Source organism: Zophobas morio, unplaced genomic scaffold (assembly GCF_036711695.1).
Source record: "Zophobas morio isolate AGI-343-1 ecotype UQ-CSIRO unplaced genomic scaffold, CSIRO_AGI_Zmor_V1 ptg000004l, whole genome shotgun sequence".
Taxonomy (NCBI): domain Eukaryota; kingdom Metazoa; phylum Arthropoda; class Insecta; order Coleoptera; family Tenebrionidae; genus Zophobas; species Zophobas morio.
Window position 1 is genome coordinate 395,731 of NW_026972109.1, and position 13,934 is coordinate 409,664.

The window sequence follows — 13,934 nt, forward strand, 5'->3', positions numbered from 1 at the left end:
ACATTTTTGCAAGGAAATATGTATTTTGCAATTATGGGGCGGAGCCTAAATGCCAAATTGATATTTCCTTATACAAATTTTCCATTTTAAGCATGTTTCAAGTTTCTTGTTGTGAAAAAAAGTCTACACATATTAAAATAAAGAGCCAAAGTGTAAGCCCACCCACCCGCCCTGTCCCAATTGTGATGATTTTTTTTATTCGCCGTGAAGCAAAGGGGCGGAGCTTGACTGCAAAGTACTTATTTCTTTACCAGAAATTAAAAAGATGTCTTTGAATATCGTGTTGTTCAAAGTATACAATGTATATTAAGTAAAAAGGCAAAATATTTACCCCACCCACCCACCCCATCTCAACTGTGATGATTTTTTGTGTTCTTAAAAACGTTTAAAATGGGAAATTTTTCTAAGAAAATATTAAACAACACGGTACTCAAAAACATGTTTTTAATTTCTCGTAGTGATTTTTTTTTACAAATTTCCATGTTTTCACATTAAAATTTTTGAGTTTTTAGATTTTTCGATCTTTAATTCTTTGTCTTTTGAATTTTTCGATTTGCATTTTTTTATCGTTTCGTTTATTCAATTTTTAGATTTTAAGTTTTTCATTTATTCATTATTTAATTTTAATTTTTCTATCCTTCTGTTTTTTGTTTCTTCAATTTCTCGAACTTCACGTTTAAATATTTCGATTTTTCGATCTTTTATTCCTTGTTCCAATTTTTCGGTTTGAAGTTTCTCGATTTCAGTTTTGAATTTTTTTTTAATTTTTCGTTTCTTCAGTTTTTTGTTGCTTCAATTTTTCGAGTTTTCACATTAAAATTTTTCAATTTTTAGGTTTTTCGAACTTATTGTATTGATTTATTCTTTATGTCTTGAACTTTTCGATTTGGATTGTCTCAATTTTTAGTTTTTTCAGTTTTTGTTTTTTGAATTATTCGATTTGCATTTTTTCTAGTTTTCAGTTTAAAATTTTTTTATTTTCAACTTTTGAATTTTTTCATCGTTTCGTTTATTCAATTTTTAGATGTTTAAGTTTTTCATTTATTCAATATTTAATTTTAATTTTTCCATCTATCTGTTTTTTTGTTTCTTCAATTTCTCGTTTAAAATTTTCTAATTTTAGATTTTTCGATTTTTTATTTTTTCGGTTCTTGATTTTTCAATTTTCAATTTTTTTAATTTTTCAATTCTTCAGTTTTTTGAACTTGCACTTTTTTCATGTTTCGTTTATTAATTCTTTTTAATTTTTCAATTTTTCGGTTTTTCCGTTTTTTCTCTTTTTTCGAGTTTTCGAATTTAAATTTTTCAAATTTTCGATTTGTCTGTTTTTTGTTTCTTCAGTTTCTCCAGTTTTCACGTTCAAATTTTTGGATTTTTCGATCTTTTTTATTCCAATTTTTCGGTTTGCAGTTTCCGATTTTAAATTTTGAAATTTTTTTAATTTTTCGTTTCTTCAGTTTTCTGTTTCTGCAATTTTTCGAGTTTTCACATTAAAATTTTTCAGTTTTTAGGTTTTTCGAACTTGTATTGATTTATTCTTTGTGTTGAACTTTTCGATTTGGATTTTCTCAATTTTTCGTTGTTTCAGTTTTTGTTTTTTGAATTTTTCGATTTGCATTTTTTCTAGTTTTCAATTTAAACTTTTTCTATTTTCAACTTTTGAATTTTTTTATCGTTTCGTTTATTCAATTTTTAGATGTTTAAGTTTTTCATTTATTCAATATTTAATTTTAATTTTTCCATCTATCTGTTTTTTGTTTCTTCAATTTCTCGAGATTCCCGTTTAAAATTTTCGATTTTTAGATTTTTTGATTTTTTATTTTTTCGGTTCTTGATTTTTCAATTTTCGATTTTTTTAATTTTTCAATTCTTCAGTTTTTTGAGCTTGAATTTTTTTCATGTTTCGTTTATTAATTCTTTTTAATTTCTCAATTTTTCCGCTTTTTCTATTTTTTCGAGTTTTCGAATTTAAATTTTTCAAATTTTCGATTTGTCTGTTTTTTGTTTCTTCAGTTTCTCGAGTTTTCATGTTCAAATTTTTGGATTTTTCGATATTTTTTGTTCCAATTTTTCGGTTTGCAGTTTCCGATTTTAAATTTTGAAATTTTTTTAAATATATCTCGTTTCTTCAGTTTTTTGTTTCTTCAATTTTTCGTTTTGCAATTTTTCTAGTTTTCAATTTAAAATTTTTATATTTTTCAGGGCTTGAATTGTTTTTGTTTCGTTTATTAATTTTTTTTAATTTTTCAATTTTCGTTTTTTCCGTGTTCTGTGCTTTTTCGAGTTTTCAAGTTTAAATTTTTCGATTTTTCGGTTTTTTGTTCCTTGTTCCAATTTTTCGGTGTGCAGTTTCTCGATTTTCAATTTTGAAATTGCTTAATTTTTTTTTTGTTTCTTCAATTTTTCGAGTTTTTCCATTGAAATTTTTCAGTTTTTAGGTTTTTCGATCTTTTATTTGATTTATTCTTTATGTCTTTAATTTTTCGATTTGGATTTTCTCGATTTTTCAATTTTCAGTTTTTTTAATTTTTCATTTCTTCAGCTTTTTGTTTCTTTGATTTTTAGATTTGCAATTTTTCTAGTTTTCAATTTAAAATTTTTCATTTTTCAGGGTTTGAATTTTTTTCATGTTTCGTTTATTAAGTAATTCTTTGTAATTTTTCAATTTTTCTGTTTTTTCGTTTTCTGTTTTTTCGAGTTTTCAAGTTTAAATCTTTCAAATTTTCAATTTGTCTGTTTTTTGTTTCTTCAGTTTCTCGAGTTTTCACTTTAAAATTTTTCGATTTTTCGATCTTGTAATCCTTGTTCCAATTTTCGGTTTGAAGTTACTCGATTTTCAATTTTGAAATTTTTTTAATTTTTCGTTTCTTCAGTTTTTTGTTTCTTTAATTTTTCGAGTTTTCACATTAAAATTTTTCAGTTTTCAGGTTTTTCGATCTTGTATTGATTTATTCTTTGTCTTGAATTTTTCGATTTGGATTTTCTCGATTTTTCACTTTTCAAATTTTTTCATTTTTCGTATTTTCAGTTTCTGCTTTTTGAACTTTTCGATGTGCATTTTCTATAGTTTTCAATTTAAAATGTTTCTATTAAATTTTTTTATCGTTTCGTTTATTCAAATGAATTTTTAGATATTTAATTTTATTTTTTCCATCTATATGTTTTTTGTTTCTTCAATTTCTTGAGTTTCCCGTATAAAATTTTCGATTTTGAGATTTTTCGATCTTTTGTTCTGTTTCTTCAATTTTTCGATTTGCAGTTTCCCAATTTTTCAATTTTGAAATTTTTGATTTTTTGTTGATCAGTTTTTTGTTTCTGCAGTATCTCGAGTTTTCAGTAGCATTTTTCAGTTTTTAATTTCTCGTAGAGAAATGAGGATTTTGCAGTTAAACTCCGCCCGCTTGGCTCACGACGAATAAAAAAATCATCAGAATTGAGACAGGGCGGGTGGGCGGGGCTTATATTTTGCCTTTTTTCTTAATATACATAGCCATCTTTTCACAATAAGAAACTTAAAATATGGTTAAAATGGTACATTTTTGCAAGGAAATATAAATTTTGCAGCCTAATTGCAAAATCGATATTTTCTTACAAAAATTTTCCATTTTAAACATGTTTTAAGTTTCATGTGAAAATAAGTCTACACATATTAAAACAAAAAGAAAAAATGTAAGCCCGTCCACCCACCCAAGCTCAATTGTGATGATTTTTTTTGAGAATTAAGATCGGGGCGGGTATGGGTGGGGTCTAATATTACCTTTATTTTTTTCTTAATATACATAGTATTCTTTTAACAACACGATACTGAAAAACATGTTAATTTCTCGTGGAGAAATAATGGTTTTGCAGTTAAGCTCCGCCCTTTTGGCTCACTGCGAATAAAAAAAATCATCACAATTGAGATAGGGCGGGTGGGCGGGCTTACTTTTTTTACCCTTTTTTTCTTAGTATGTGTAGACTTATTTCGACAACAAGAAACTTGATTTCCTCCAGTTTTCGATCTCAAATTCAAATTTTGGGCATTAATAATTCAGTTGTTGCCATCTACTGATTTCAAAATTGACTACTGTGAACTGGCATGATTACATTGCTGCCAATAATTCAGAATTACCTTTTATAAAACTATATGACTTTGGATTTGTTACAATTTACACCAATTTTGCGTTTTCACGATTTTCATTGATTTGTGTAATACTGTGGACACGACAGTCTATACTGATCACTTTTATGTTATTCTGTGTCATTGAAATTTGAAAGGTCACGTGACCCAAAATTAATAAAAAAATTAATTGAGGTTATGGTTCAACAACTAAAAAAACTGAGAATGCTCTTTACTTCCACACATTGAAAAAATCAACATAAAAAGCGTTAATCAAGACCCAAGAATGTTTCATGGCGACGTTTTAACAGCATGACGCAGATCTAGTCAAGATGAACAGTATTACAAGTTTTCAGAATTTAGTTACTCTGACATTATATGTTTTGGTTTCTGAAATAATTTCCACAAATTCTAGAACTTCCACCTTATGGAAATTAAACCCAGACCGAACGAAAATCATCGAAGGGGGCTCCTTTTACAAAGTCGTGTCTTACCGGGAAGACCAAGACCCCAGCGGCTTGCGGTTCATAACAGAAGACGATCCCGTTTTTAACATAATAACGTCGACAGTGCATTTGGGACGCTCATGGGTGAAAGAGAAAGTGGAATATTATTGTACGAATTGTCATAATTTGAAAGCCGTGAAAATGGACAAGTTAGTATGATTTATTTATGATGGGTAACCATTATTAGTGGTTTTACAGATATGGCAATAGCAGTAACATTGACAATGTAAAAGATGAGGTTTTAGATTGCGGCAAACCAGTTAATTTTACGTATTATGACAATTTAATTGGTATACTCAACAGGAGCAAACACCCTAATGTTCCTGAGCCACAAGTAGCGCTAATTTTTACTAAAAAATCAAAGCGGAAAAACTTGCAAGATTTTGACGTGGACGCTCTCGAGCGTAAATTAAAAAAAGCAAAGCGAGAAGTATGTACTACTACGTTTTTGCATAATTGTTGATTATTGGTGATTGTAGAAACCCAAATCTGTGCAACTGTATAATCAAATTGGAAACTTCTGGCGGATTAAAGGCGATGCGGAAAAAGCGATTGAGTGTTTTCGGAGGGCGCTCGCCGTGTCGCCGTATAACGCCGAGGTTTTGCTCAATTTAGCCCGGGTGTTATTCACGCTACAATATTTAGACGACGCTATTTACTTGACGAGGAGATCTCTTGAGGTGCAGCCCCCCGACAAGGGGGCTTGGCAGCAATATTTCACTCTAGGCGAAATATTAAAAGCGTATGGACACTATCAAGAGGCTTCAATTCACTTGAAACACACTTTAGAGCTAAAACCAGGGTTTGAGCCCGCCCAAATCGCACTCAAAGAAATGGAAAACGTGCCCACAGCCACTTTACACATTTATACATTAGTGATTATAATATGTTTGGTAAAGGTTGATGGTTTTTTGTGAACAAATAACGCGATTTGTTGTTAGGTTTTAGGTTGTCTTTTGGTAATTTTGTCGTCGGTTGATAACACGAGTGATACTGAATACGCCGAAGTTAAAATACCAAAGCACTTTAATAGATCTGCAACCACAAGAGCACTGCGGAGTTTTGGATTGTCTCAAAAACACACACGTCCAAAGAGAATACTTGCCTAACGAGAAGTCAAAAAAAGCTACGTTTTCTTGATAAAATAGACGTTATAAAGAAGGAAGCAACTCACTTTTTCAAACTAAGTCATTGCTTTAGCGTATTCTAGTCGTTAATTAATTAGTCAGGAGTTGAGGCTGACGTGAGTTGCTAGTCTTCATTATAGAAGCGCCTGATTGTTGAACAACAATACACTAACTTGTACCTGGAGGTTTTGCTCATTTACTAATAAAAGCGAGTAAAGTTTATAAAATTGTATTTGTGACTTATACAAGCATTTATTAATAATTAAAACAAGTAGAATACATGGGAGTGAATAATGTTTGCATATGAATCTCAAGTAAACTTAAGCTGTATTATGAATTCCCAATCTGAAAATGTCATGCTGAACAAAAAACGAGTTTCCTAAAGGTTTTAAAACAAATGTCTGGGAAAATGCATGTGGAGGATCTTCATCTGACTGAAACACCAAAATCACAATTAGAGCATGTTTCCGTCCGTCGCGTTAAAAAAAAAAAAACTATGTTAACATGCAGTGACTGAATAAGAACACATTTTAAGAAAATTAGTAGAAAACATTAGTGAAATGGCAGCAATAATAACGTGAACACGAATACATACTGCCTTTGGACTAAATTGTATCATGTAGTACAAGACGGAAAATATCATGCTGAACAAAAAAACTTCCTTCTATGGGTTTCAAGACGAAAGTTTGTATATAAGCATGAGGCATGTCTTCATCAGTCTATTAAAATTATACAGATTTCATTTCTCAGAAATACGTATAACAAAAATTACCTGTAATCTACCTAAGACGTTAATTAGCACCCCGCCGTCGAACATCGGTTGCGAATCCACCGCGGTAATAATTCTATTAATTTTTTGGAAAGATAGACTCTGAAACAAACCGGTCAAACTAAGCAACCCAAATCATAACCCCTCACTGTTAATTTTTCCATTATTTTCACAGATCCTTGTAGCTGCACTCCTTCGAACGTCATAAACGAACTCTCGATCTAAAAAAAGTGCCAAAGTCAACCCGGACGCTTCTACATTTGAATTACTCACATTATACATGTTAGCTAAACTAGGCCTTTGCGCTGGATCGTCAAACATTGCATAATATTGTTGTACGAATCCTTTTCCTATAGCTTCGTATTGTAAATTTAATGCCATCTTGGAAAAAGCGGCCACTTTTTCTTAGAATAATTTCCGCCAAAATAATATTTAACCCTAAATTAAGCGACAGAGAAACCGGAACGGTCGGTCATGCAGACAGCTGACAGTTGTGTCAAAATGTCACTACCAATCGACGACCTAAAGTTCCTAAAGTCACTAAGTTTGAAGTTTCAACCGTAGATTAATACAGATGCGACAAACAGGCTGATTTTGCAAAACCACCCTTATTGACATTGTTGAAATCGTAATAACCCAATGGATTTTTTTCGGGAATATGTTTTGGAAACACTATGTTCTGTTTTGTATGAATTTTTAAATGTTTTTAGTGACAATTTTTGTGGTTGTTTTCGATACACTGTATGATATTAACAGGGAGAAAAAAAAAGAAAAATTAAAATAATCGAAAATTCGAAAAATCGAAAGATTGAAAAATCGAAATATCGAAGAACTGAAAATCGAAAAATGAAACATCAGAAAATCGAAAAAATGTAAAATTCAAAATTCTAAAATTTAAAAACCGAATAACGAAAAATCGAGAAATCGAAACTCCCAAATTTAAAAAATCGGATAGCTGAAAAATCAAAAAACCAAGAGATCAAAAAATCGTCGAAAAGTCGAACAATTGAGAATCAAAATATCGAAAAATCCAAATCTCGATGAATCGAGAAATCAAAAAACTTAGAAATTCGAAAAATTGAAAAACTGAGAGATTGAAGGATTAAAAGAACGAGAAATCGAAAAGCGGAAAAATCAAAAAACGAAAAAATGGAAAACTCTAAAAACTGATGATTTTTTTTATTCATCGTGAGCCAAAAAGTGCGGAGCTTAACTGCAAAATCCTTATTTCTTTACGAGAAATTAAAAATTGATAAACGAAAAATTCAAAAATTTCGAAATTGAAAAATTGGGAAACTGCAAAACGAAAAATTGAAGAAACAAAGAATACAAGATCGAAAAATCTCAAAATCGAAAATTTTAAATGGGAAACTCAAGAAAAATTAAAACTAAATAATATTGGATAAATGAAATACTTAAATATCTACAAATTGAATAAACGACACTATAACAAAATTCAAAAGTTGAAAATAGAAAAATTTTAAATTGGAAACTAGAAAAATGCAAATCAAAACATTAAAAAAAAATTGAAAAAAACGAAAAATTAAGAAATTTCAAAATTGAAAATCGGGAAACTGCACACCGAAAAATTGGAACCAGGAACAAAGGATCGAAAAATCGAAAAATTAAACGTGAAAATTTGAAAAATTTAAACTTGAATATTCGAAAAACACAGAACACCGACAAACCGAAAAATTGAAAAATTAAAAAGAATTAATAAACGAAACAAAAAAATTCAAGCCCTGAAAAATAGAAAAAATTTAAATTGAAAACTATAAAAGATCGAAAAACCTAAAAACTGAAAAATTTTAATGTGAAAACTTCAAAAAATTGAAGAAACAAAAAACTGAAGAAACGGAAAATTAACAAAAATTGAAATTGAAAATCGAGAAACTGCAAACCGAAAAATTGGAACATGGAATAAAAGACCGAAAACTCGAAAATTTTAAACGTGAAAATTCGAGAAACTAAAGAACCAAAAAACAGACAAATCGAAAATTTGAAAAACCTACACTTGAAATCTCGAAAAAAGACAGAAAACGGAAAAACCCAAAAACTGAAAAATTAAAAAGAATTAATAAACAAAACCTGAAAAAACTCAAGCTCTGAAAAATAGAAAAAATTTAAATTGAAAACTAGAAAAATTGCAAATCGAAAAATGAAAGAAACAAAAAACTGGAGAAATGAAAAATTAAAATAATTGAAAATTGAAAAATCAAGAAATTATAAATCGAAAAATTGAAACGGGAAACTCGAGAAATTGAAGAAACAAAAAACATCATCTAAAAATTGAATAAACGAAACGATAAAAAAATGCAAATCGAAAAATTCAAAAAACAAAGAATAAAAGATCGAAAAATCTAAAAACTCAAAAATTTTAATGTGAAAACACGGAAATTTGTAAAAACAAAAAATTAACACATAGAAAAATCTAAAAATCGAAAATTTTAAACGTGAAACTCAAGAAATTGAAGAAACAAAAAACAGAAAGATGGAAAAATTAAAATTAAATATTGAATATATGAAAAATTAAAACATCCAAAAATATCTAAAAATGTAATAAACGAAACGTTAAAAAAATTCAAAAGTTGAAAACGGATAAATTTTAAATTGAAAACTAGAAAAAATGCAAATCAAAAAATTCAAATAACGAAACTAAAAAAAAACGAAAAATTGAGAAAATTTAAATCGAAAAGTTCAAAACATAAAGAATAAATCAATGAAAGACAGAAAAACCTAAAAACTGAAAAAATGAAGAAACAAAAAACTGAAGGAACGAAAAATTAAAAAAAAATTGAAATTGAAAATCGAGAAACTGCAACCAGAAAAATTGGAACAAGAAATAAAAATTCGAAAAATCGAAAAATTTAAACGTGAAAACTCGAGAAACTGAAGAAACAAAAAACAGACAATCGAAAATTTGAAAAATTTAAACCTGAAAACTCGAAAAAAGACCGAAAATGGGAAAAACTGAAAACTTGAAAAATTAAAAAGAATTAATAAACGAAACATGAAAACAATTCAAGCTTAAAAAACTGAAGAAATAAAAAATTTAAAAAATTATAAACGTGAAACTCCAGAAATTGATGAAACAAAAAACAGAAAGATGGAAAAAATTAAAATTAAATATTGAATAAATGAAAAATTGAAACATCTAAAAATATCTAAAAATTTAATAAACGAAACATTAAAAAATTCAAAAGTTGAAAATAGAAACATTTTAAATTGAAAACTAGAAAAAATGCAAATCGAAAATTTTAAGACAGAAAGAATAAATCAATAAAAGATGGAAAAACTTAAAAACCGAAAAATTTTAATGCGAAAACTCGAAAACTTGAAGAAACAAAAAACTGAAGAAACGAAAAATTAAAAAAAAATTCTAAATTTAAAATCGAGAAACTGCCAACCGAAAAATTTTAAAACGGAATAAAAGATCGAAAAATCCAAAAATTTGAACGTGAAAACTCGAAAAAAGACAGAAAACGGCAAAAAGGAACAATTGAAAAATTAAAAAGAATAAACGAAGCATGAAAAAAAAATCAAGCTCTGAAAAATAGAAAAATAACAAATCGAGAAATGAAAGAAACAAAAAACTGAAGAAATGAAAAAATTAAAAAATCAAAAAATCTAAAATTTGACAAAATGACAGTTGAAAAACAGAAAATTTAAAACCGGGAAGTCGAAAAATCAAAAGATTAAGAAATCGAAACATTTGAAAAATTCGAAAACTTGAAAAACTGAAATATCGAAGGACTGAAATGAAAAATCAAGAAATGAAAAATCTAAAATTTTAAAAATTAAAAAATCTAAAATTGGAAAATCGAAAAAAAAAACCGACACATCGAAAAATCCAGGAGTCAAAAAACGCAAAGTCGAAGAATCGAAATATTGAAAAATCCCAAAACTGAAATATCGAAAAACTGAAAAATGAAAGAAAAACTAAAAATGGGAAACTAAATCGGGAAATCAAAACATTGAAAAATCGAAAAATTTAAAACGACAATTGAAAACAGAAAATATAAAACCGGGAAGTCGAAAAATCGGAAGATTAAGCAATCGAAAAATTGAAAAATCGAAAAAAGTAAAAAAATCGACACACTGAAAACTCCAGAAGCCACAAATCGAAAAGTCGAAGAATCGAAATATTGAAAAACCCAAACCTGAAATATCGAAAAACTGAAAAATGAAAGAAAAACTAAGAAATGGAAAACCTGAAAAATCTGAGAACTGGAATATCCAAAAACTGAGAACCTAAAAAGTCGAAAAATTAAGAAATCGAAAAATCCAAAAAGTGAAGTCGAAAAATCGAAACCTTTAAAAAAACTAAAAAATGAAAAATCAAAAACCTGAAAAATCTAAAAATTAAAGAATTGAACAGGAAAATCGAAAAATTAAAGAAGTGAACAGGAAAATCGAAACACTCGAATTTCAAGATGTGGGAAAATCAAAACATCGATTAATTGAAAAATCGAAAATTTGAAAAAACGGCAATTGAAAAACAGGAAATCTAAAACGGAAGTCTAAAAATCGATAAATTAAAAAATCAAAATATTTGAAAAATTCGAAAACTGAAAAACTGAAATATCGAAGAACTGAATCCAAAAATCGAGAAATCGAAAAATCTAAAATTTTAAATATTGAAAAATTAAAATATCAAAAACTGAAAAATCTAAAATTTAAAAATCAAAAAATTGAAAAAACGACAATTGGAAAACAGAAAATCAAAAACCGGGAAGTCGGAAAATCGAAAAATTAAGAAATCGAAACATTTGAAAAATCGAGAAATCGAAAAATCTAAAATTTTAAAAATTAAAAAATCTAAAATTTAAAAATCGAAAAAGTAAAAAGTCGATACATCGAAAAATCCAGAAGTCAAAAATGGAAAAGTCGAAGAACAGAAATATTGAAAAATCCCAAAACTGAAATATCGAAAAACTGAAAAATGAAAGAAAAAGTAAAAATGGGAAACTAAATCGGGAAATCAAAACATTGAAAAATCGAAAAATTTAAAACGACAATTGAAAACAGAAAATTTTAAACCGGGAAGACGAAAAATCGAAAGATTAAAAAGCAATCGAAAAACTGAAAAATCGAAAAAGTAAAAAAATCGACACATCGAAAACTCCAGAAGCCAAAAATCGAAAAGTCGAAGAATAGAAATATTGAAAAATCCCAAAACTGAAATATCGAAAAACTGAAAAATGAAAGAAAATCTGAAAACTGAAATATCCAAAAACTGAGAGCCTAAAAAGTCGAAAAATTAAGCAATCGAAAAATCCAAAAAGTGAAGTCGAAAAATCGAAACCATAAAAAACCTAAAATGAAAAATCAAAAACCTGAAAATCAAAAAATTAAAGAATTGAAGAACAGGAATATCGAAACCCTCGAAAGTCAAGATTGGGAAAATCAAAACATCGTTTGATTATTTTAAATTAAAAATCTAAAATTTTAAATCTTGAAAAATTAAAATATCAAAAACTGAAAAATCTAAAATTTAAAAATCGAAAAATTGAAAAAACGACAATTAGAAAAATGAAAATCTAAAACCGGGAAGTTGAAAAATCGAAATACGGAAGAGCTGAAATGAAAAATCGAGAAATCGAAAAACCTAAAGTTTAAAATATTGAAAAATTAAAATACCAAAAAATTGAGAAATCTAAAATTTAAAAATCGAAAAAGTACCTAAATAGTCGACACATCGAAAAATCCAGAACTAAAAAATGGAAAAGTCGAACAACAGAAATACATATTGAAAAATCCCAAAACTGAAATATCGAAAAACTGAAAAGTGAAGGAAAAACTAAAAATGGGAAACTAAATCGGGAAATCAGAACATTGAGAAATCGAAAAATTTAAAACGACAATTGAAAACAGAAAATTTAAAGCCGGGAAGTCGAAAAATCGACAGATTAAGAAATCGAAACATTTGAAAAATTCAAAAACTTGAAATATCGAAAAACTGAAATGAAAAATCGAGAAATCGAAAAATCTAAAATTTTAAAAATTAAAAAATCTAAAATTTAAAAATCGAAAAAGTAAAAAAATCGACATATCGAAAAATTAAAGGAATCAAAAATCGAAAAGTCGAAGGATCGAAATATTGGAAAATCCCAAAACCGCAATATCGAAAAACTGAAAAATGAAAGAAAAACTGAAAAATGGAAAACCTGAAAAATCTGAAAACTGAAATATCCAAAAACTGAGAACCTAAAAAGTCGAAAAATTAAGCAATCGAAAAATCCAAAAAGTGAAGTCGAAAAATCGAAACCTTAAAAAAACTAAAAAATGAAAAATCAAAAACCTGAAAAATCGAAAAATTAAAGAATTGAAGAATAGAAATATCGAAACCCTCGAAAGTCAAAAACTGAAAAATTTAAAAATTGAAAAACAGAACATATAAAACCAGGAAGTCGAAAAATCGAAAGATTAAAAAATATGTATTGAAAAATTAAAATATCAAAAGATTGAAAAATCTAAAATTTAAAAATCCAAAAATTGAAAAATCGAATAAGTAAAAAGTTAGACACATCGAAAAATCCTAAAACTGAAATATCTAAAAACTGAAAAATCGAAAAATAAAAAAAAGTGAAGTCCAAAAGTTGAAACTTTAAAAAATCGAAAAATTGAAAAATCAAAAAATTAGAGAATTGAAAAACAGTAAAATCGAAACACTCGAAGGTCAAGAAATGGGAAAATCAAAACATCGATTAATTGAAAAATCGAGAAATTGAGAGTTTATAAAAGTCAAATTTGAAAAATAAAAAAATCGAAAATTTGACAAAATGGCAATTGAAAAACAGAAAGTCTAAAACCGGGAAGTCGAAAAATCAAAAGATTAAGAATTCGAATATTTGAAAAATTGAAATATCGAAAAACTGAAATGAAAAATCAAAAAATCTAAAATTTTAAAAATCAAAAAATCTAAAATTTAAACATCGAAAAATTGAAAAATCGAGAAAGTAAAAAAATCGACACGTCGAAAAATCCAGAAGTCAAAAATCGAAAAGTCGAAGAATCGAAATATTGAAAAATCGCAAAACTGAAATATCGAAAAACTGAAAAATGTAAAACCTGAAAAATCTGAAAACTGAAACATTCAAAAACTGAGAACCTAAAAAGTCGAAAAATTAAGCAATCGAAAAATCAAAACCTTAAAAAAACTAAAAAATAATAAATCAAAAACCTGAAAAATAGAAAAATTAAAGAATTGAAAAACAGGAATATCGAAACCCCTCGAAAATCAAGAAATGGGAAAATCAAAACATCGATTAATTATTTTAAATTAAAAATCTAAAATTTTAAATATTGAAAAATTAATACTATATCAAAAACTGAAAAATCTAAAATTTAAAAATCGAAAAATTGAAAAAACGACAATTGGAAAAATTAAAATCCAAAACCGGGAAGTCGAAAAATCGAAAGATTAAGAAATC

At 27.5% G+C, this 13,934-nt stretch overlaps 2 protein-coding genes across 3 annotated transcripts; one reads left to right on the forward strand and one right to left on the reverse strand.

The window, feature by feature from the left end:
• The first annotated feature begins 4,271 nt into the window (after positions 1 to 4,271).
• Positions 4,272 to 5,959, forward strand: LOC135136584 (uncharacterized). Its single transcript, XM_064065947.1, has 4 exons — positions 4,272 to 4,754; positions 4,804 to 5,035; positions 5,085 to 5,498; positions 5,547 to 5,959. The coding sequence occupies exons 1-4, from the start codon at positions 4,432 to 4,434 to the stop codon at positions 5,712 to 5,714; spliced, it is 1,137 nt and encodes a 378-aa protein (XP_063922017.1). The 5' UTR covers positions 4,272 to 4,431; the 3' UTR covers positions 5,715 to 5,959.
• LOC135136595 (probable nuclear transport factor 2) lies at positions 5,946 to 6,991 on the reverse strand. Of its 2 annotated transcripts, XM_064065961.1 has the most exons (5): positions 6,775 to 6,991; positions 6,651 to 6,722; positions 6,505 to 6,603; positions 6,328 to 6,451; positions 6,075 to 6,166 (listed from the first exon to the last, which is right to left on the reverse strand). In XM_064065961.1, exons 1-4 carry the CDS (start codon positions 6,880 to 6,882, stop codon positions 6,338 to 6,340), a joined length of 393 nt encoding a protein of 130 aa, XP_063922031.1. In that variant the 5' UTR covers positions 6,883 to 6,991; the 3' UTR covers positions 6,075 to 6,166; positions 6,328 to 6,337. The 2 variants fall into 2 exon arrangements, with proteins under 2 accessions (XP_063922026.1, XP_063922031.1); XM_064065956.1 differs by lacking the exon at positions 6,328 to 6,451 and having other exon boundaries at positions 5,946 to 6,166.
• Between the last annotated feature and the right edge of the window lie 6,943 nt (positions 6,992 to 13,934).

Excerpts from the sequence above, each read along its gene's own strand:
- LOC135136584 (XM_064065947.1), top strand. The coding sequence starts at position 4,432 with ATGAACAGTATTACAAGTTTTCAGAATTTAGTTACTCTGACATTATAT. Across the intron at positions 4,755-4,803 it reads AAAGCCGTGAAAATGGACAA|ATATGGCAATAGCAGTAACA; the intron begins GTTAGTATGATT and ends GTGGTTTTACAG. Across the intron at positions 5,036-5,084 it reads TAAAAAAAGCAAAGCGAGAA|AAACCCAAATCTGTGCAACT; the intron begins GTATGTACTACT and ends TGGTGATTGTAG.
- LOC135136595 (XM_064065956.1), bottom strand. The coding sequence starts at position 6,882 with ATGGCATTAAATTTACAATACGAAGCTATAGGAAAAGGATTCGTACAA. Across the intron at positions 6,604-6,650 it reads AAATAATGGAAAAATTAACA|AGTCTATCTTTCCAAAAAAT; the intron begins GTGAGGGGTTAT and ends GGTTTGTTTCAG. Across the intron at positions 6,167-6,504 it reads ACGTCTTAGGTAGATTACAG|TCAGATGAAGATCCTCCACA; the intron begins GTAATTTTTGTT and ends TTGGTGTTTCAG.